The sequence below is a fragment of the Heterocephalus glaber genome, unplaced genomic scaffold (assembly GCF_053883595.1).
Source record: "Heterocephalus glaber isolate CG9 unplaced genomic scaffold, H.glaber_assembly_v1.0 deba00001481, whole genome shotgun sequence".
Lineage (NCBI taxonomy): Eukaryota > Metazoa > Chordata > Mammalia > Rodentia > Bathyergidae > Heterocephalus > Heterocephalus glaber.
The window spans coordinates 48,421,242-48,445,487 of record NW_028258317.1 but is presented as its reverse complement, the minus strand read 5'-3'; the positions used below and the strand labels follow the sequence as shown (position 1 = coordinate 48,445,487).

The window sequence follows — 24,246 nt, the reverse complement described above, 5'->3', positions numbered from 1 at the left end:
AACTCAATCCACACAATGTCCAGGAATGCAGGATATCCCCCCAGACTTCCTTCCTGAAGTTCAGCTAGAAACCATTCATTCCCACTTACTGCTCCCACCAAGGACTCTCCTGGGCTCTTCCTTTCCACACCTTGCCTCCCTCTGGCAGCACAGTCCTCCTACGGCCCACTTCTCCAGGAAGCCTTCTATGACCACCGTTCACTGGAGGTGTCGTTACATGGAATCAATTCACCCAACAATACTTCATGCACACGCAGCTCCACTGCGCTAACCCGCCCACATCACTGCCTCCCACTTTGATCCTTTACTCACAGTGATAAAGGACACAGATAGGTTAAAAAAAACCCACCATTTTAGAAACAATTTTATATAAATAGATTCTTATGAAAAGAAGAAACACATGTACAGAGCTCCCAAATTACCAATGAGCTGGACCCTCACCCTTCTTTTCTGCAGTGGGGAAACAGTACAGAGAATGGGAAAAATGATTCCATTCCGTTCTTAACTGTTTCCACCTATGCAGCCAGTTTTTCAAGCAGAGTTTCTATTCCTTTGCTGGTGTTTTTGTTTTTTTCCAATGTAGGAATCAAGCTTTTCAGTCCCACTTTGACTTTATTTGCAACTTCTTGGTCAGTACTCTGCAGAAGGCTGAGGAAGAGAGGAAAAAATTAACAAAAATTAAGTGTCATAAAAACCCCTAGATAATCTACAATACTATTGTACCCACAGTATAAAAGAATTCACTCATTGCAAGCCAAGTCCTATAACTATATACAGTATACGTTTTCTTTTAATTCACCAGAAGAATGAAGGCCAGAATCCTATATTCTAAAACTGCATGAAAAAAAGTTTATAATCTTACAGGTGAAGACATTCAAGCAGACTGCAGTGACTTCATCTTAGGACTCAATTACGTCCTATATTAAAATTATTCTACCTGTACTCTTTATCTTTCCCTCCCTATCTAGATTACAAACCCGAGAGCAGAGCTGACTGAATCCAAGTGAACGTGCACATGAAGAGGCAAGCTGTGGGGAATGAATGATAACAGTCAGTAAGTATTCCTAAATTCCATACCTATAACACTCACTGAAGTCAGGGTGGGTTTATCTTCAAGTTTCACTGACTGAGTTTGAAACTTGTCTCTGATACTACATGGTTATACAACCAAGAAGATGCTATTTAAATTCCCGAGGACTCAGTTTCCTGATCTGTAGAATGGAATTAAAGAGGACTCATCTTCTCCCTCACAGATTTGTTTGTTTTCAGTATGGTACTGAACCCAGGGTCTCATACATGGTAAGACCACTGAGCCACACCCCCAGGCCCTGCAGGGTTGATTTCAGCATCTCAAATGATCTGAGACCGACAGGAACACTGAACCAAATAATCCCAGCCCCTGCTTCCTGGAACCTTGCTGGCTGGAGTGCTCTAACACCAAAGGGAAAAGAACCCTGGAGGCTGGCAAGAGGACCACACTGCTCTTTAACTGGGACTTTTCACGGTCTCCTAACCACAGAACATCAGGCCTGAATTTCCTGTCTCTCACCACTTCTTCTGGACCACATGTAAATGATGATCTCTGAATCACATTCTAGAAGGAAATCACTTGGCACTTTTAAACATTCCCAGTCTTAATAACTTCCACCATGTTATTCAAGAGCATGTCAGGGGCCGGGGATTTAGACCCATTCAATCCCTGGTACCAATAAATAAATAAATAAAGAGCATGTCAGTCAGCACCAGGTAGCATTCAATCATTGTGTGGAACAAGCAATAGTGCAACCAGCCACCTGCAAAGTGGAAAAAGTCAAAAAGCAAAGTGCCCCCTAAAGGGATTTGTGACTTGGTGTTTTTATTTTATACAACTTGGCTAAACACAGTTACATAAAGCATAACACCAATACAAGCTAATATTTATCGAGCATATCAGATATAATGAGAGGCATTTTATATGCAATTTTCATGACAACTTTAGGATTATTATTAACCTTACTTTACAACCAAGAAACACAAGAAAAAATTCATTTTCTCAGAGCTACACAATAAGCTAGGACTGGAACCCAGCAGTCTCTCTAGAGACAATGCTTTTGGATGCTAGAGAATTCTGCTCTACTGAGTTATATTTTAGCCAGCATGCAAGGTTGATTTTGTCAAAAATGCTTTTTCGGTTACTGTAAAAAGACTAAGCGAGACAGCATAAAACATCAAAAAGTTCCAAAATAAACCATGGATTTTAAGTAAAATATAAACAAGAAGGGAATTTTACCAACTAAGTCAAACTCATCACAATATCCAGAAACCAAACAAATGATTATTATCTCGTTCAACTTCCATTTAGAACCTCAAATATTTCATATGTTCCTGTACCTGCTCCAAGCAGTGCTCCGTAATATCCCATAATATCATTATTATGTTTGAAATCTACCCAAGAGCTCTGATTGATGAGCATCTTTATAAATTAATTTCATGGCAACACTGAAATATCTAGTTAATTGAGTATAATGAAAGAATTTGTCAGTAGGTGATAACATTTCAAATGCCTGGTAAAGAAATTCCTACCAAAAAGTTCATGTTTCAGTTAATGGATTCTGACTGTTCAACATCAACTGGAAAACGAGCTAATTTTAATGAGAAATGAACAAAATGATCTGTATCTAACACTCAAATATCTGGAGATACTGATCTACTGGAAGACATAGCTGTCACTGTGTGTTTGTGAGTATAAACACACTAGGTTTTGACCTAGTTATATATTGAAGAAACATTTAACCTAATACAACAACATAGTTAAACTGCATAGCAAATTCAAATAAAATATGCTGAGAGATTCAAACCAGGATTAGTATGTTTCCCTTGGTAACACAGCAGTCAACAGTGACTGCTTCAAATCAACACACAAGTCTTATAAAATGAATGTTCTTAACAGAAGGGTATCATCCAGGCATAAAATACTCAGAAATTTCAATGACCTGTAAACTACAAACTCAATGTAACTAAGTCCAGAGAACAATACACAAGATGGACCTCAATTTGCACATCGTCAGTTTCCTCTCAATTTAAGTTAGATATAAAACAACTAGCACACAAAAAACAAATGATCCTGTAATCCTTTTGGAGTCCACAACAAAGAAAATTGCACGGAAAGTTAGGCATGATTTAAAAACAGCGCTCACAGTTTTCACTGGGACATGACTTGCAGTAGTGCATGCTTACAATCCTAGCACTTATGGAGATTGAGGTAAGAAGATTACAAGTTCAAGCCCAACTGAGCAACTAGCAGGCAACCCTGCCTCAAAATAGAAACACTCACACACACAAAAGGGCTGGGGATAGCTCAGTGAAAGAATGCCCTTGAGTTCAACATGGGCCCAGTATTATAACAACAACAAAAACATAATGTTTGGGTCAAAATCATAAATCGTGAAATCACCATGATACCTTGTAAACACCACAATTTTGTGATCTTTGACATCCATAAGATGTCAGTTTAAAAGAAATCCTAAGGATGAAATGAAAAAGCTATTACTTCCTACTTGCTTTGGTGTAGTTGTCTAGACCATGAACAGAGCAGTACCAGCCTACTAAGAACAAACACTAGAACTGAGGAATAAGGGTGAAGAAGAAGTACATTTTGCATACCAGTTCCCATACACAGAAAGATACACATTTTACATACCTGGAAAGAATAATAGCACCCCGATTCACACTAGCCCATGACTTCAGGTTCTTCATACCAACATGCTCTACAAGTGTTTTTGCAAAACAACCTGTAAAAGACACTGGAACTCAGTAAACCTTTTATACCAAACTCCCAATCTTCTTTTCCACCACCTCAAGCTTGCAAATATATTTTAATTTTAAAAAGCTAATAACAAGACTTCTTCATCTCCCTTAACACTGAAAACTCCAGTGTAGGTTTATATGTCAATACAGACATTTCTTTTAATTCTGACCCAAACGCTGAGCTATGTTCACCACTAATTACTCAAGAAAAAGGAATTCTTAAAGAATGCTTACTTGGTCATGTTTGCATTTCTTTGCAATATTTAGTGATTTAACCTTTATCTGAAAGTTATTCAAGGAGTAAATGTTTGACAGCAGCACTTTGTGTTTGGCTGAAGCCGTGTTTTCCCTCATAGGGGAATGCTTACCCTCAAGGTGCCATGAACACAGTTAGTGACTGAAGAATCCGTACTTGAGCTTTTATCTGGCAATTTCTCCCTACAATGCTTAGATATCCACACATCAAAAATACCACTCATCTTATTTAGTACTTCTGACTTGCAAGGTCTTGGTATTACTCATTCACTGTGCCATCTAGTGTAGCCCATTCTTGGGCAAAGAAATTCTAAGGGCTCGGATTCATGGCAGAAGGAGGGAGGGATAACCTACCCTGAAAGCAACCGTTCAGGTTAGGTAGCCTGAACAATTCATTCAAAGACACCCAAATGTAAGGACTCTTTAAAGCCAGGGCCAATGGCTATGCACCTTTCATGGCACCTGCTTAGAGACTCAGGTCAGCCACTAAAGCAGCCTGTGTTTTCCAAAGTAACCACAATGTCTCCTGTCCTATGTGCTTCTACTGGGCAACTCCAGAGAAGCAGAGCAGAGGCTACACCGAACTCTGACTCTGTTTTGAAAGCTACTAAGTTTTGAGGTGGCTTCCTACACAACGAAAGTAATCAAAACTGCCAGACACACACATTTAGTGTGACACAAAAGACAAACACATCAGGCCCAAACACACAGGGCTCTGTGCATGCTCATTAAGAGAGAAAAATCACTTGACAATTCCTTAGACTTCAACTTCTCTGGCATCAACTCAACTTTGCATCAACTTCCTTAATAACGAAAAAGATCATTCATTAGATTATTTTTCCTTCAGTATTACAAACATCCTCTTTTATATATATATAAATTTTTTTTTCAGTGAAAACTAGCCGCAAGTCCCTATTCTTAAAGCTAAGATGAGAAGTAAGACAGCTCTATCCCCATACTGATTGACTCACTGGCCACCAACTGCAGCCTGCCTCGACATAAATCCCTGGGCTGTCATTCTTTTCCAGCATAGTAACAGGAAGTCCAAACTGTGCTAGCTCAGTGGGGGAACTCTCCTTAGTGGCCTAAATACCAGATGGGAGTTTGATTCAGCAAGAGAAAGGCAGGATGACGAAGAAGGGAATGGTATGCCACTCTCCAGTTAGAAAAAAGATGCTGTCCTACTCTTCACAGCTGAGTTCCTACAGAGCAGCTGTAAGGTTTACAGAAGGCCAGAAAGTGGCAAGGACTGGGTTGCTCTTCAGCCACATGTATCTCAATGCCAAATACACAGGCAACCATCCAAAATTCTCTGATGATAATTGCTTACTCTTTTCTCAAAACTAGAGATAAAAATCATGCCTTTCAACTAGGGGTAATGCTATACCATCCTCAAAGAACAGAGCAGGATTATAGGACATTGACCTAGTCTGGTTAAAAGTCTGAAGGAGCAGAGAAGAGAGAAGTGAGAGAGGGTGGGAAGGAGAAAAATGGCTTGGACATGTTTCTAGGAGAAAAAGTATTACTGGTAATGACTAAATAATTTCTTACTCAGATTCATTTCTGAACATTTGACATGGTTCATGTGAATTTAAATGGCCAGCGTAAAGTTCAGGAATGCCAGGAATTACAAAGATTCCGCATTAGACACAGCAAAAGGTCAAACCGCATAGTCTACCTTCTCTTCCATTTTCTTTCATCTTTTCATCTTGTTCTATTAACCACTTCAGAACTAGATGTCCCGCGGGATGTTCTGCAACATGAAGCTGTGAGGGATCAAGAACACGTTAATTCCAAAACTTTCACATCCATGCCCTGGCCCAAAATTTAATCTGTATCATCACATGCAGATGTAAGACCCAGCTGGGTTTCAAGCTCCACAAGGGTACAAGCATCTTGCTCTAGAATGCCCATCCTATCTAGAGGGGTCAGAGACCCCCACTACTCCCAGGCTGCATTGAGAGGGTCACACAAGAGGACGCAGCTCCAGCAGGAAGCTCAGATGTGGTTTTGGAGGTTCCAGGCTGAATAGCACCCCCACTGCTCATCTCAAACAATGCTGGCCCCGTTTCCCATGGTAACATGCAGTTCTAGGGACAAATAAACCTCTGGGGCAGAACACTACAGCAGAAATATTAAAACTTAATGCTGAATTTTTAAATACACATCACCAAACTATCTGAGGAGCAGGCCAAGAAAGTGCTGTGCAGCTCAATCCTACTCCTTTTCAAGGGACACACTGACTATTTCCACAGGACCTGGGAGGGTCGCCCCTTCAGGTACAGCCTCCCGAGAGGAAACTTTCACTGCATATTCATCTCTTTCATTTGTTAGCATGATCTGCTCTCGAAGGGCAGGGGCCAAGGCTTCTCTAAGACCCACAGTCCACTTCTTTCCCAACCCTGTACCTCAAGAAGCACCCTGAGCACTCAACACCTGGCATCACTTTTATTCAGAACCAAATACATACTGGTTTGAAACATTTTCAAGTGCCCAGTTGGTTTCCGGGGATTCAAGATGAGTAACACATTATAGCTGCTGGGCAAGAGCTCTCAGCTATTAACTCAACAGCACCTTGCCCTCTTGGGCTTTCATTCCTGCTGACACCCTGGCCCTTCCACCACCTTTTCTAACGGTCTTTTCCCCCTCTCTGGGGAGATCCTGACTGATCTCAAACAGGCCTAGTTATCCGATCACTTCTGCCAGAGATTGGTCCAGAAGTATACTGGTTCCAGCCAATATGATTTCAAGAAAGCTATCTGCAGGCCTTCTTCCTAATCCCAGGAAAAGCTTTGCTGCTCTTGCTCTTTTGCTCCTGTTGGGACTCTGATTCAAGGACAAGAGCTAAGGCTGTGAAGACTCTTGTAATCACAACACAGTTAAAGATACATAGACGGGAGAAGAGGGAAGACAGAGCAATCCAGTGAAGTGGAATCTGACACTGTGCACTTCTGCTTTTCTTATGATTATTAATCACCTAAATGCTACCATGAAGCAGTCTATCCATTGCCGCAAAAACATTCCTCACTCAACACTATCCACAGTATTGGTTTAAAGTCTGGATCAGGACCAAAAGTCAGGTATCACCTTGTATTGTAACACCTTGTGTGCATGTGTCTCTCCAATGGAACCCATGTTCTTTGGGCAGGGACCCTGTCATTTCAGGTATGAGTATCGTTTTAAGCACTCACAGCAGGTCACACTTTTGATTAATGTATGAAAGGCACAGAACTTAAATAACGTATTTCATACCTTCAAACTGTACACTAGGAATAATACTGAAAGGCTACTGTGAGATTGAGACAAAGGCTTCTGTGAAACTAAGTGAAAGCAGAGGGCACTGACTCTGAAAATAGTAGGCTCTCCACAGTCTGTCTGCTGGGAGCCAGAGTGAGCTACAGGTCCTGTGTGATCTGCCTTCAGCTTTCTTTTTCCTTTGCTTGCCGATTCCAACCCCGAGCCCTTTCTTCTCAAACCCGACATGCTCCTACCTTCCCTAGAGCTGCTGTACATGCTGCTCCTTCAGCCTGGAATTTTCTATCATTCTTCACTGAGCTAGTATTCTTTCAGGCCTCAGCTTTACTGTTCTTAAGCAATCCCACAGAGCCTGCAATTGTCTTTCATAGCTCTCATTTCAATACTAATAATTATTTGTGTAAATACGTGCCCTTCAAATGCTAAGTGACTGGCAGGGCAGTGCTGGCCACTGCCTTGCACATATCATAAGTGCATGAACCAGTGATTTAAATGCAGTGTAGAATATTGGGCTCAGATAACAGCGGCAGGAGAGATTAGAATGCGCAAATTTTTTGAGAATTTAGGGAAGGTTTTATTCACGGAGGATTCTGGGGATGTTAGATGATCACAGCTTTCCACAGACAACACAGGGAAATGGAGAAATGGGGCAGCAGGCAAGGTGGAAGGAAGAAGCACCCATAGCAAAATCATAACAAAACTTAGAGGAGTATGGACTATTCTAGAAAGGTGTCATGGGGCCAATCATTGGCACAAAAGCCACAGTGAGATTCTGTCTTTACTCTGCAGATAACAGCAACTACTACACACTTTGGAGAAAGACAAGTAGTACAACGTGTGGCGTTTTGAATTCACAATTTTAAAATGTACTATCAGCATGAGGTGAGTTGAGGTAACTATTGTTAAAACTTCCTGTTGTGATGTTCCTGCTAGCTGGAGCTTTTAAAGTCCTTGAAGCTTTCCCACCTGTCTCTCAGTAGCATACTACCTTTCCATCCTTGCCACCAGGGTGTAGTTCTGCTGCCGCCAAGCTGGCGATGGCATCCATGGCAGGCTGAGTGTCTCCAGTGGCGGATCCTAGAATGTCTGACACCAACACACACGCAGACTTATCTAGCACCATCTCTTGGGCATTCCTTTGTAGGTAGTTTAACAAGGCTGGAGAAATAGATTCTAAGAGTTCATGACGGCGGATCGCTGTATCTTTCTTACTGTGAGAAAATGTCCAATGAGGGTAAGGTAAAATAAATGGCAAAGGAAACAGAGTGATCTTAGTATCACAGAACCTCTGGGAGCTTGTCACACTCTACTGTGACTTTGTGTCACACTCTGCTGTAACTGTCAATCATTCTGTTGAGCATGTGGGTAGTAGGTGATTTGAGGGTGTTGTTTTTCATATTTGCAACCTGGATCTGAGTAGTGTCTGACACAGAACAAGCACTCAATAAATAAAGCTTGGCCTGTGCAATACAAAACAACAGTAAGAGTCACAAACCCACCCAAAAAAACAAACCAAACCAGTGTTAAGTTTAGACTACTTTAGGAACTCCATTCTCCACAGTACTCAAATATATGGTAAGCCCCACACCTGAATCCCATCTATGTGCCAGGTGCTCTCAGGTCTTTAGCATGATACTTGTATTTTTTTGCAGTATAACAACTTTAAAAATCTGTCAAAACTGAAGCAGAATTCATCTTTTGAGACGCTGCAGAGATGTCGAGAGAGAGTGTGCATGTGTGAGTGGATTTCTGGAAGCAGATGCTACTCAGAATTAATGTACAACAACAACAACAACAAAAGAATTAATAGACAACCAGAGGCTTTTACCTGTGTGAGTTTCCATCTCCTTTTTGCAGAACCTCAATGATTTCTCGAACCGTATGTGCAGGATCTCTTGGACTCAGTAAGTACAACAAGACTTTCCTTCCGTATTTGTCATTTACTACGTTAGACAAGGAACTGATAATTTCCTATAAAATTATAAATAAAGAAATGAATCATTGCCTATGTTCCTAAAGTATACTTGGGACTAGAATGATAATGAATATATACTTAACTCCTCAGTGTACTTACTGGCAAATGTGGAGTTAGTCCTACAATTGTCTCACTGAAGCAGAGATTTATATTTGGAACACAGATTCAATTTCTGCTGTGACTAGTGTCACTGAGCAAGTTATTTATATTAACTTACCTAGCTCAAAGACTTTAAAGAATATTTCAAGGAGTTATTATCATTCATTACAGTATTTCTTAGGCCACTGTTCTTTTTTTTTTTTTGTACCAGGAATCGAACTCAGGACCCTGTGCTTGCAAGACAGGTACAGTGCCACTGAGCTAAATCCCAGGCCCAGACCACTGTTCTTAGGGACAGCATTTGCTGGGGTCACAGAGTAGATACAGTGAATTTGCAGCTGCACTTGAATGCAGCATCAGCCTGGAGGATGCACATGCCCCTTGGGAGGTTCCGGCTGAGATGGACATGAGGGAGACTGAGGAAGTCTGTTAAACAGAACGAGTGGACAAAGGCTTTTCAAGTTAGCTTGCTTATTCACAGGAAATAAAGGCTGTTTAACTAGTGCAGTAAAAAGCAAGAACAGAAGGTGAAGAGAAAATCCAGAAGACTCCTCTGCACTGTTACAAATTACCCTGTATAATATTTTTAATCAACATACTTAACAAGACCCTCCCTTCTAGTTGTATGAATTTAAGTAATAAAAGAAAAGTTGGTCTGCCCAGCTAAGCTCCTATGTAAATAGGCGATGTTTTCAAAGGCAGAAAGCTACTGTTAAGAGAAATGCAAAGAAAAATCATCATCCCCCAACAGTTCTGTTTCTTATAAAAACCTTTATAAATCTTCAAATGTACTTGTTTCTAAGCCCATAAACTCTTTAGACCTGATGGAGGCCACAATGAGAATTAAGCTCAACTCACCAGGTTTACAGATGAGGCATCCAGAAAGGAGATAAGCAACTTGCCAGAGGTATGGTACATCAGGAGGAGGGCTGACTAGTCTTGGTTCCCATACTCTAAAACTGGCCTCTAAGAAAACATGCAACTTCCTTGAAAGGAAAGGAACTCTATGAAATGATAGTTGGGTCTATTCTTCTTTAAAATGTCTATTATGGCAAGATTAGTAATTTTAGTGCAAGGAACCAAGCTAAAAATTAAGTCAGTTATTAAACATGGGATGACAATGCTTCAAACGTCAAGATCCCACAGCTGATGCAACTCTCCAGATTCCCACACATGGCCCCTCCTCACCCTTGTGCAGTTTTGGGGAATGAACCCGGGACCTTCACTACATCCCCAGCCTTTTCTCTCCACTTTTTTTTTCTTCCAGTACAGGGGATCGAACTCAGGCCCTTGTGCTTTTGAGGCAGGCACAGCACCACTGAGCCAAATCCCCGGCCCCTCCCTCTTTTAATTTTGAGGCAAGAGTCTAAATCACTAAGTTGCCCAGGCTGGGCACAAACTTGTGATCTTCTGGCCTCAGCTTTCCAGAGTGCTGGCATTACAGGCACATGCCACCATGGCCAGCTTCCTGTTTCTCTTTTTAAAACCCAAAGCCTCCCTCATTTTTGAACGGGGTGTGTGCTTCCAATAGGTAGGTAGCATTAATAACTAACACTTGTTAAGTGCTTACTAGCATCCAGGCACCACCAAGAGCCATACATCTATTATGTTAAATGAGCTGAGTGACCTTCACACTACCGTGTCCTTCTTCCATGACTCCAATCCCCACTCAGTTCTAACTACTTCTGAAGAAGTTTATAATCACACCATAATGATTCCCACATAAAATATAAAAGTTCCAGAACAGACTCAATAGATCTAATACCTCAAAATGGTTATGTAATTTTAACCGACCAGGGAAAATGAACTTAAAATTTCAGTAATACAAGGGAAGACAGAACAAAAAGCATACAGAATTTATAATAGGGTAGAGGTTCTTTTGTAATTGCAAAGTTAACAAGTCCAGGAATGGGCTCATTATGTGTTGTTTTGTGATGAGATGCTTAGTTGCTCAAATATGGGGGACCCTTGGTATATCTTTATATACCTTTATATGGGGGACCTTTAGTATATCTTTAGATACCTGTTTTGTTTTTTGTTTTCTATTAAATTCTTTTATTGGTACATTGTAGGTATACAACACAATAACATTTCTCATCGGGAATTGTACCTTTACATAATGCATCTTGGTTCTTATTTTTTCCCCATTCCTAGCCCTCCCTTCACACCCTCCACCCTTCCCTATTTACAAAGACTTTATTTCCATTTTTTCCATTTCTCAGCATTTTTCCTTTCCCTTCTTTCCTTTCCCCTGCCCCTCCCACTACCCCTACCCCTCTGGACCTTTTCTTCCTATTTTGCATTATCGATTATTCATTCTAATCATTGGTACATTTTAGGTATACAGTATAATGACATTCATCATTGGAAATTTGCACCTTTACATAGTCTCTCTTGGTTCTTATTTTTCACCCTTGCCCAGCCCTCCCCCCTTCAACCCCTCCAGTCCTCCCTATTTACAAAGATTTTGTTCCTATTTTTCCATTTTCTCATATTAATCCCATTCCCTCCTATCCTTTCCCCTAGCCCTCCCACTTCCTTCCCCTTTGCCCCTTTTCTTCCTATTTCACATTACCTATTATACATATTAGTCCTTATTTACACTTTCAGTTTCTCACACCAGAGAAACTATTCGGTATTTATTCATGTGTGTCCTATTTATTTCACTTAAAGAGTATCATCTCAATGTGCACCCACTTAGCTATAAATGTCTCTAATTTCTCATTTTTTATGGCTGAGTAGAACTCCATTTTATTAAAAAACCACATTTTCTTTATCCAGTCTCCAGTTGATGGACATTTGGGCTATTTCCAAGTTTTAGCTATCACAAACTGTGCTGCTATAAACATGGGCGCACATGTATCACTGTGGTATGATTCTTTTAATTCTTTGGGGAAGATCCCCAGCAGTGGAATAGCTGGGTCAAATGGGACTTCCCCTAGTTCTTTGAGGTTCGATACTTGTTTTAAATTTCAACTTAGAGATGTTTTGTTATTTAGTCTGTTAATTTGTTGAAAGAAGTGAGAATGTTAACTAAAGCTGGCCATTTTCCACAGTCATAAAAACAACAACCCTTTGCTTTCCTAAAAAAATGACAATAAAATGTAATACCTTCAAAACAAGGAAGATGCAGTGAAAATTATAATGACTACTATTTTTAATCAGAATGTTTTTCTTGGTGTACAAAGGAAAGAAGTACCAAGCCACCAATGTATTCCCTCATGGGCTACACAATGAAGGACAAATCTAGCACGTCTTGGACAGAAATTGTTTTTTAACATAAGAAACTAGAACTTTAATATATGCATAAAATCTGTGCATAACTATATTCAAGGAGTAGTCCCCGAATTCACTGCACTTTACTGTCTTTTGGTTTTTAAATCATGTTTAAAGTTTTTTTTAAAGTACGCAAAGTTTACAAACTAACACTTTTATGAAACTGAAAAATGCTCATTTAAAAATGCGGTATTTAACTCTCCTCCATCTCACTTTCATTCCCGCTTTCTCCTATGACTGAAATTACAAATCTTTGAAAAATATAAAGCAGTATACAAGTGTTGCTGTATTATGGGGGTACTACCCCATTTCTCTTTAACCTTGTTTACAGAGAAAGAGGAAAGAAATCTCTAGATTATCATCTAGAGAGTATTAACAATTCCTTTCACATACGTATAATTAAAAGACAACTAAGCCACAGTTGATTTTGTGCTAAATTTGGTCTCTGGAGTGTTAAAGTCAGGCTGTGTAGCTTTTGGCAAATCCTTTAACCTCTCTGCACATCAACCCCCTCATCTGTAGAAGGAAATGGTTCACCTGCTTGACCATGTGCTATTACTATAAGCAAATCAGAAAATTCACACCGCCGCTAAAAACTGCTACACTTATCACACACCTTTCAATGTAGAGCATTTTTATCTAGAGATGAAATAAAACTGGTGGAACTCTTAAGTCTTCACCCTCACAACCAACAATATGAGCCCAATTTTAAGTTTGGCTTAGCTTACCCTTATAAGAACTAAAGGAAAATCCTATTAAGGACCATTTGTTCTAATTTCTTATGTTCTGAAGCAGGCATGTGAGCAGAAGGAAAACATGGGAAGAACACAAGACCTCCCTCTTAAAGATTTCTTTGGCCACTTCTTTTTCCAAGTTTATTTGCTTGTTTATTTATTTATTTATGGGGTGTTGGGGATCAAATCCAAAGTCCTGTCTATCTGCGGGGTGCTGGGGATCAAACCCAGTCTTGTGCATACTAGGCCAGTACCTGGCCAGTTCTGACTTTCTAGTGTTGAGCCCTTGCCAGACTCCTTGGCATTCTTGTTTCACTCACCCTCTTTTAGATTAGAGGAAGGGTGGAAGGGTAAAGATCAAAATCAAAGCTGTGCACAGGAAGTAGAATTAGAGCATATACACATTTTCCATGGGGCATAGAACAGCAAAAAGCAACACATATTACTGAGAACTGAGCCTGTGGTGTACATAATCTGTGACAGGGAGCAAAAAGAAATGGAAACCTCTTTAGCCTTAAGCAGCTAAAATCCATCAGGAGAGGCAAGAAAGTTAATGGAAAGTTAAATACCAACAGAAGTGTTGGAGTGGTTTCTTTTAAAAAATGGTGATTTTATCCCAATGTCCACTTTTTGGCTCCACTCAAAAAATTGGCAAGTCTAGTTTAATGGGTGTAAGGTTTCGGTTTTATAAGAAAAAAATGTTCTGGAGACTGGCTGCACAATATGCGTATATTTAATACTACCTGACTGTATTTCGGAAAATGGTTAAGACGTTGCATTTTACATATGTGCTCCACATCAATCCAAAAGAAAAGTGGGATGGTCCATCACACTGCCAGGCTGGAGGTGAGCGGTGGCACCTGGAACAGAGGCTTCTTCAACCCCTACCACTCCAACCCTGGTCTCCTGCCTGGCCGCCCTCACTCATGGACATTTCTGAGTTCCTGAGCTCGGCACCAGATCACAATTAACTGCTGAATGAACAGATGGCAAAGACAAAGACAACAGGGCTTGAGAGGATACAGGCACACTAAACCTAGACGGGAGATCAGAGAGTACTATAGAGACTGCTCTTATCAGAAAACAGGAGGAATGCTTATAGTCTCGACCCAACATTTCAGGAAACTCAGTTATTCTAAAGAGAGCATTTAGCAATGCCAAGCTTTTTTGGATATTTTTAACTAGGCTGCATAATGCAATAGGTTTTATAGTGGCTGAGAAGGAAAATAGACAAGTGACTGTCAATAAATATGTGCAACACTTCTGGCAACCCAGCAATTCTGGTTGGTAGATGCCTTAGAAAAACTTTGAATGTGTGCATAAAAAAACATACACATTATTGTTCACAGGATTATTTGGAATAGCAAAAACTAGTAAGAAATAAAGAAATTCTAGAAACTATTAAAAAATCAAACACTAGGGAAAAGTTAAAAATTGCCATTATTCACATAGTAAATATTTGGTATTGAAAAGTAAATGAGGACAAAGGTGGGCAAATTATATTTCACAGGTCAAATACATTCTGTACTCTATTTTTGTACATCCTGCAAGCTAAGAATGGTATTTACACTTCTAAGAGGTGCTAAAAAGCAGAAACAAAACAGGACTATGAGATAGAGACCATATACGGCCTATAAAACCTAAAATAATTACTATCCAGCTCTTTACAAAGAAGGCTTGCTAACCTCTGATGAACAAGTCAAATGAAAACAGCAAGTTGAAGAAGCATACAGATACCACTTATGCAGAACTTTTAAATATGAAAAATAATTAGGGATAGGTATGTTAAAGGCTTACACTGTATTTGTCAGATTACTTCTTTTACGCCAGATAGTGGGAAGCTGAGTGTTACATGTATTTTAAAGATACACATTTTAAGATATGCATCATTACTGTATTTACCCTCAAACAACTGGTTAACTGTACTTACTAGCTTCCCAAGAAACACTACTGTCAAACCAGCTGCATCACACCAATGACTTCAGGGTAAGCTGGATCAACCTTTATGAGTAAGTTTGAAAAGTAAGTTTGGAAACTAAAGTAGGTGAGAAACAATTTGTATCCATTTTGAAAGGTGGAAGGCTCGGCTGACCAGGCTGTGATTTTACTCTGATGTTTATAGAGAAGTCCAGGTTTCCTGCATAGAGTGCTTAGCTACACCAGGCTTTCTTGGTTAGTTTTTAAAAACACTGCACACTCCAACAGGTTTTGCAGTAGATGGGTTGGAAAAATGCAAGAGCAATTAGCATTCCAGAGTTTTATCACTAGCTACATAGTTTAAAAATATATAGAACCCATTGAGCATTGTGGTTAGAGGTGAGAAACCAACAAATCAGCCCACTCAGGGAAAGCTGTCTGAAGTTAGAGTCACTAGGAATGTTGGTTAAATATCTGTGGGAATCCAACTGATAAAGCACAAGGAATTAAAACTGTCTCAATAGCAGCTTTAAGTAGGGTAAATTTCTGGAGATTAATTTAACAGACAATTTTGGCAAATTGTGAAAAAAGTTTGGTTTCTCTTGAAATCCATTTGGAACAGTAATGCAAATTGTAGTTGTCATGAAAATATTAAACAAAAGCAAACTTTGAATAGCTCAGCCTGTTTTCCATTTTTGTGAAACAACTTTATTTACTGGCCATTTCTATGGCCTCACATCTCTGTCACAGGAATAAAAAACAATCACTATTGATTGGAGTCAAAAGGGTAATAATGTCACAAGGAACATGTCAAAACAGTCTGTGTGTGACATCAGTCTTGCCAACTTGCTTCTTCCCACAATCCTACCCCAAAGGAAGTCATCACATCTTAAAATAGTCAAAAACAAGGCTGGAAAATGACAGCAAGGGCTTGAGAAATTCACACACTCGGATCTACAGCTGGCATCCAAAAAAAAAAACAGATCGCCTTCCCTTCCACAGCTGAAACACTTTTTGCTACTACAGCCAGCTCCACTGGTCCAGCGGGGATACAGAGGCCACAGCATCACCACCTGACAAAGGCTGAATTCTCTTTTGAGTCATCTGTGTGCTTTTCTCCACTGACAGTGTTAAAAGAGTGCCATTTATCATTAAGATTTCTCTAAGGGCCCCATCCATATATACCAAGTGCAAAGTCTGCTACTTTTCAGATGAATAAAAATCTATACAAATTATGTAGTTTTCAACACACTTCCAAGTTTGGCCAGAGCTATCAATGTTGTAATTTCTTATCCCCAACCTTGCAATCTCTACCACATACTCAACACCACTTGCATGCCGAAAGGAAGGGAAGCTAAGAGAGGACTATAGAATAAAAATTCAGAAAAATGAACAGCTGTTTTAGAGTAAAGGAAAGAGAGAAATACTTTGGCATAATTTTTCCAAGAGGACACCTCAGTTTTTCTGAAATCCAAGTTAAAGATAAATAACCTGCATTCAACCATTACCACTTCATGGCCATTACACTACATTACCAGACTCTACCAGATTACACTGTTGAAATGTAAAAAGGAAGTTTGTATTTTAACTTGAGTAGTAACTGTTAATCTGACTCTACAAAAGCTTTCCAGAAAGCTCTAATAAGCACAATGCCTGTGTTTCCTAGACGCTAATTGTGCTGAGGCAGTTTGTTCACAGGGACAGGGTGTTAAACTGAAGAATTATCGTACTACACAAACTAATTTCTGATCAAATCTAAACAAGGATTTGCTCATTTTTCATTTTTAAGTTATCTCATAGCGTCTAAAAAACTACGCTGTCCCAATCCAAAATAAGTGTCCAACATAAATTTAACCAGTTTTTAAGTTTAAAACAGTATTAATATGAAGTTAAAGGCCACAGTTTCACAAGAACAGAGCAAACCTCCAAAATATGACTTACCTGAGATAACTAAAAGGTAATAGAACATACCGATAGAAAGCACAGGTGAATTTTTATACAGTAAATCAAACTTAGATACCCACAACTAGTATATTAATTAACTTAAATTCAAGACTATCAGTTACTTACTGATATGATTATCTGCTTCACAAGCTTAGTATCATCAATACAATCAAATGCCGCCAATAAAACCAAATGAGAGTATTGGCCCTGTAAGAATTATAAACCAGAAAAGATCAAAAACATATCAATTTCCCCTCTTATCCCACCCACAGAGCCCCCCCACACACACACACCACACAAAGTTATCGACACACTGACAACTTGTCCAACATAATGCAAACAAGATGAATGCCATTCAAAAGAACTTCCTTTCTTATGAAGACCAAGTTAATCAGAGTTTAGAGATAAGACTGATTTAAAAAGAAGAAAGAAGCAGAAAAACACATTACTAAATACCCAAGACTAAGTAGGATATAATACCTGCTTAAATAAGTACCCTGTTAATGAATAGCTACTGAAAATCAAACTTAAGAAAATTTAAGTGACTAGATTAAGGAGGAGAAACTTAATATATAGAGAGGGAATATTCAAACACAAAAAAAGAAACAAACTTAGATATAATTATACATACACACAATGTTCATAATACATTTACACAGAAAATTCTGGAAGGCAAAACACTGTAATATAATAGTCATCTCTGGATTAAATGGTTATACATTATTTTTTATCATATACTGTCCAAATGAATTTATTGTATCTTGTCCAATTTCCTTAAAGTGATCCTACATAATTAAAATGTAAATAGTGAAAAAACAAACTAGAAAAGTACAGTATAGGGGCTGGGGATTTAGCTCAAGTGGTTTCGCCACCTGCTGCGCAAGCGCAAGGACCCGAGTTCGATCTCTGGTACCAAAAAAAGAAAAAAGAAAAGTACAGTGTAATTATATAATGAATATGAAAATAACATAAATTATAGAAGAGCTTATACATACACTGTGGCTTTCACAACAGTCACTTCTTGAAATACAATCATTTCTGTGATGCTGAACTTTGTATATTAAGACCAACAAACAACTAAATATATGAAGAGTCAGTTCTCAGAAATGAGAAGTACAAATGACTTTAAATGAAATAATTAAGGACAATAATATGTAATTAAGACACTAAAATAACATTTTCCACTTATCCTAAAAACAACTGTGAAAATGTCTGATATCAGATGAGTAACAGAAGGTTGGGGGCTAGCAGGCACACTTTTATGTTGGTGAGAATGTAAAGCGGTCTAACTTCTTGGGAGAGCAATTGACAACATCTATAAAAATTTAAAATGCAAATATGCTTTGATTCAGAAGTTTTAATTACATGACTACACTGCAAATTTATTCTAAGAAAAAAGATACAAATTTGTTGTATTTTTGATACTAAGAAAAATTAGTATCCAGTTTCTAAACTACAATTGAACATTATTTACCTAGAATCTAACATACACATCTTAACCAGGCCAGTAATTCCCATGTTTAATCAATATGGTTAGACAAATTGATAAACTAATAAATAACAGGTCTTCCAAAAATATCTACTTAAATGGAAAATTGGCACAAAATGTAATATTAAATTGATAGAGACAGAGAGAGAGAGAGAGAGAGAGAGAGTAAGAATGAACACGCCAGGGGATAGGGATGTAGCTCAGTGGCAGAACACTTGCCTAGCATGTGTGAGGTCCTGGGTTTGATTCCAACCCATGCAAGAAATAAAAAAAAGAAAAAAAGAAAAAAGAGACAGAAAGAAAAGAATACATGTGGTATGAACCACATAAAAGATATATGCATTAAAAAAACTGCAATAAAGTAATTTTCTTTTTGATAATTTTCTGAATTTTTCAATTTTCTGTGACAGACATGAATTCTATTTACTACTAAAAATAATTAAAAGAGGCCCAGGCTGGGGATTTAGCTCAGTGGCACCGCACCTGCCTCGCAAGTGCAAGGTCCTGAGTTTGATCGCAGGTACTGCAAAAAATAAAATAAAAGAAATATGTACTTTCACTCTACTTACATTAGCCACTTTTTCAACGTAAGTCTTCATTGTTTTCACAATTACTTTTCTGTCCTTAAAAAGGAAATATTGCCTCAATGAACTTTTATAGATTAAAACTATTTCAGCTTAAAAATTTATATATCAAATTTTTATTCAAGAATCAATACTTTTCATCAGTGAAAATTATGCAACCAGAATGAAAAAATTGCAATATACTATGTCCGCACAGAGCTACAGTATTAAAATCTTAAGACTTGTATGTGACAATCCTTTAGACCTTTTAAATATGGAACCATTAAATTATAAGCTGCAAGGCAAACCTAATGAAATCACCTTTTACAATGACACTTGAGATCCTTGTTCCAATGTCTGAAACGTCTTGAAATGCATAAACGGTCAGGCATAGAGATATTATTCAATATGTATTTGTTGAATAAAATTAAATTTGCATTCATGAAATGGAACATGTATACAACTATATTTTAAAGACAGAATTATAGCGACCAAGGAAATAATAATCATTTCTGTTGAAATTTTGTGGTTGATAAGAGACCTTTACCCTTTTTCTCAGAGTACTTAACACTCACAGGAGTGTATATGTAGCTAACTGCTCATTTTCTCTTCCTTCCTCCCCTTGCCTTAATATGATCAGTCATTGAGGAAGGCGTGAAAGAGCCTAGAGGCACGAAATCATGGTAAACAAAACATCAAGACTGAGTTTACTTGCTTGATGGATCCCTTCCCATCCTTCAGTGAAACCTCCAGGCTGCTACTAAAGCAGAGAGGTAACAGTAGGCCTCAAGAATATGGTGATCCTGTAAGGCCTGAGATACAACAGTAAGAAAATAATGCTATCTATGCACCACCTCCACTGAGGAAAGCCCAAACAGGGCTAAAAGGCTAAGGACAGACAAATCCAGCCTGCAGGTAAGGCACAGCCCTCACTGGCACACTACGTATTTACACCCAAGTGCTGGCACACTTACCTTGGGCGTGCCATGCCACAAGCAGTGCATGGCCACTCTGGCTCCATCATGTGTGTGTGCCAGGTACACCACCGCCTCACGGATGGCTTCAATCAATTCCTAGGGAACAAAGGCTGTCAGAGAATTGTTTCATTTTTTTCCTTTTCTTTTTGTTGTTTTATCTGTCTATAGGAGAAGGGTGAGACACAGGGAATGAAGGCAAGAGAGCAAAGGTAGCAAATAAATTAATTCTTAATTCTGCAGAGAGTCTCTATCTATAAACTTTTTCATCAAAAGCAGCAGTCTCTTTTGAAAATGCCCCAAGTGCCAGGAAAGATAAACTTGTCTCATTAATTTACATTTGGTTACAAATGACTTGCTGTTACTAAAAGATGTTTAACACTAAAAGGATAAATGTGTGCCATCATTGAATATATTCAAATAATCACTTTGTCAGAACACAGAGTCTTCCCTCAGAAAATCCAGAACTACAAGGTACTGTCTTCTGCAGGAAATGGAGAGAAATCTCCAAAAGATGAGACACTGCTATGGTCATTGTACAAAAAGCTTAAATGAGTAGCTACCACTGAGAAATTATTTTGGATGCTAATTTTGACAGTCAAAATTCCTATGAAGGTATAATCTGGCATTTTTTTTTAGAAAAAGTTGGATTCATTATTTCAGTTATCCCTTGTGATGAGAAAGTGAGGACAAATGGACAATGAGCTCAATGTATGATGAAGCCGGCGAAGTTCAGGCTAAACAATGAATTCTCATTTGTATTCCCATCACTGACTTAAAGGGCAAGCAATTTCCCTTCGCTCTGCTCCTCCTTCTTCAGTCATGTAAGGCCCAGGTTTTCCGGGGTCATTTAGTTTTACATCAAGTATCCTCTAACCTTGTAATGTCAGCATGAGTTTTCTTTTTTTGTATAAGCACAGTTAATTTAAAACTACCGAAATGCTTTTCTTCAAATGTTAGTTAACTTTCAGATTAAGTTACGTAGGGGACATTCTGTTTATAATTAAAATATAAAGAGTCAATGGCATTAATAAAACTAGAATCAATTGTTTTTTTCTGGAAAACAATGAAGTGGGATTAGCAGACTTATTCATTGAAGTTTAATGCTTTATTATAAATAAAGAAGCAACTCTAAAATTTCCAAGACTACATACATCAAACCAGTGTTTCAAATTTCTAGATGGCTTTTCCTCTACTCTCAGGTTAAAAACAAAAACCAAGAACTTACTGATCTGAGTTTTGGTGTTGCATAGGTAAAAAAATCCAAGAATACTTTATGGACTAATGAGTGCTTAATCACAGCTTCCCTAAAACAAACAAACAAAAAAAGGCAAACAAATGAGACCTAGCAAAATAATCATACAGACTTACGTAACCTTGGTTGTCCTAAAATGATCTTACAAAAGTGGTTTTACTAAATATAATTTGTCATAAGATTGATTGTATCTTTCAGCAATACTAAGATTTGTTTTTAAAACGTTTAAACATTTAAAATTGATTTAGTGTCACTCACAACCAAGACCATCACAATTCCTAGTATTTAATCAGCAGAGACAAAATCATCATTCAAAATATATGCTACCTTCTTGTACTAGTACAACTGTATTTTCCTTCCAGTACTGAAGACGTGATTAGAAATCCACATGTAGACCTATTTTTTAATATGTTTTCATTCTGTCAAGCATTCTTCAAAATGTGTTTCATGAAATAATTTTAGCAGAAATAAAACAGCGTAAACAATAGCAACACCCTCCACTTGATCTATACTCCCAGAACAACACTTGGTGAATTCAGGTGTACACTGGAGGCTGATGTTTAGGCACCGAAGATGTAAAGTTCACATCAAGCATCCAAGTAGACAGCAGACACAAGCGCTGCCTTTATGGAAAGCACGTTCTTGAAATAATGTTCCATTTAGTCTTCATAACTCTAGAAATATGCACTATCATCCTAATTTTATAGACATGGAAATGGAGACACAGAGATGTATAGTTTCCAAGGTCACACAGTTCCTATACGTGTGTTGGGGGCAGTCCAGTTCAGAAGCTCCCGCCTCTCCAAAGCGGTATGGCACCAATGCCTAGAAGGCCAAAGGCATAGGCTTCTAATTCTTACAATGCAATTCAAGGAACAGATTACATTTGTGAAACTATTTAACAAAGAACAATTCAATATAACACATTATTTGGGAAAAAAATATTTCAGTCCTTAAAGAAAGTTTACAAACTTTTATTACATGCTATCCTTTTACCAGTTATGTTAACAAAACAAGAGATCTCTTTTTGCACCAAGAATGGTTTCAAACCAAAGTTTTTATACTCTTATTTAAAAAAAGATTAATAATACTAAGGAGGAATTAGCTAGCTTTTCTGGGCAAGGGTTATGTTGAACTTTCTTCCTTCAAATAATATCTTACTTTTGAGCCATTGGAGTTAAAATCTGTTTCATTTCATCCATAATAAGCTCCAATTTTTCTGGCTGTACCTCTAACACTTTGTCCAGAGTTGGGTGTTCTGCAGACTGCAACAAAAGAAAAAAATCAAATTTCTCTAAATTTAACTAATTTATTCACTTGAGAACAAAGAAAAGCAACTACAATCACTTTAAAAAACTTAAAATAAATGTAAGATGTCCCATATTTATATAACTCATGCTCTGCTGTATTTATACTCATCAATTAATTCTGATTATCTTCCATTCCTTTGCATGTCTACCAGTGTACAATCATCCTCTGCTATCCATGGAGCATTGGTCCTAAGACCCCGCATCCAGGGGTGCTCAAGTCCCTTACATAAAATGGCAGAGTATTTACATACAACCCATACACATCCTCCCATATACTTAAATCATCTCTACTTACAACACCTAACACAATGTAAATATTGCCATATTTTATTGTTTAGGAATGATGAGAAAAAAATCTATACATGTTCAGTACAGATGCAATGTTCTCAAATATTTTCAATGTGGAGTCGATTTGTGAGATGTGGAACCCATGGATATAGAGGGTCAACTACATATAAAGAGCCAGACTAAAAAAATCAACAAAGTCAACCAGGCCCTGAAAGGTACTTGCCAAGCACCTAGCATGTGCCCAACCATAAGATCAAGTAGTCAGTTCACAAATCCTGGCTACCTTGTGTTTTGTAATTAGCTGGATATTCCTAATGTAGAACTGTTACAAAAGAAAAACAGCAACAAGTTCAACTCAGGAACTGAACCTGGCTAATGGAAGCAACCTAGGAATCAGTCCATATCCCCTCAGATAAATAAGCATATTTATGTCCTCCAGTTGAACTAGATCCTCTTACAGTTCCAGTCCCATTAATGGTCTTTCTCAGATTCAAGGCCGGTACTCTATCCAACGAGGGATCTCTCTAGTTTCCTTCCTCTCCAAGTACAATCTGCAGAAGGGTAATAGCCATGAAAAAAAGACAGAAGGGAGCAGCAGGGACCCCCAATGGGCTTCAGTCTGAGGTGGCTCCATATCAGGCACACAGCTGTACAAACTATCAAGAATCTTTTACCTTAGTCTAACTAACTATAGAGGAATAAGAAAAGTAGTCTGATGTGAAGGGGGTTTAAAGTTAACACTCTGGAAGAAAGAGAAAATAACTGTAATCTCTTGTTCACTGTATCAGACATGACAAACAACAACAACAACAACAAAAACAAACAACTGGAAATGTCACCTTGTAAAGCTGAAATGTGTTCCCATAGAGCTCCTCAGTCAGCATGTTCCTCTGCTCCAAAATGGCTTTGTCGTTATACGCGTACTCCACAATGGCCGAAGCCTCTGCGTGCCGCAGCATCTTCTTCACATGGCCTTTAAAACTTTTGATTATCTCTGCAATCTGTGGTTTACTTCTAAACTCAACACAGTCATGGGAAAAATAAAGGATAGCAAGCTGGGTGACAATATATCGTAATTTACTCCTCCTGAGACCAATTCATCAAATGTGTGTCCACGTGTGGAGCC

General features: G+C 38.4%; 1 protein-coding gene across 8 annotated transcripts in view; it reads right to left on the bottom strand.

Moving 5' to 3' along the window:
* Positions 1–24,246, bottom strand: part of Pum3 (pumilio RNA binding family member 3) — a 142,999-nt gene that overhangs the window by 107,126 nt on the left and 11,627 nt on the right. For 5 of the 8 annotated variants that reach the window (XM_021252761.2, XM_013069688.3, XM_004838223.4 and 2 more), the window contains 11 exons: positions 23,960–24,134; positions 22,684–22,787; positions 21,496–21,574; positions 20,268–20,366; positions 19,300–19,353; positions 17,368–17,448; positions 9,125–9,267; positions 8,285–8,507; positions 5,720–5,807; positions 3,680–3,770; positions 335–648 (listed from right to left, as the gene is read on the bottom strand). In XM_021252761.2, the coding sequence (XP_021108420.1) occupies positions 516–648; positions 3,680–3,770; positions 5,720–5,807; positions 8,285–8,507; positions 9,125–9,267; positions 17,368–17,448; positions 19,300–19,353; positions 20,268–20,366; positions 21,496–21,574; positions 22,684–22,787; positions 23,960–24,134 (1,270 nt within the window). In that variant the 3' untranslated portion in view covers positions 335–515. Of the gene's footprint in view, positions 1–334; positions 649–3,679; positions 3,771–5,719; positions 5,808–8,284; positions 8,508–9,124; positions 9,268–17,367; positions 17,449–19,299; positions 19,354–20,267; positions 20,367–21,495; positions 21,575–22,683; positions 22,788–23,959; positions 24,135–24,246 lie in introns of those variants that run through there. The other 3 variants (XR_015440098.1, XR_015440097.1, XM_087184021.1) reach the window with 2 other exon arrangements.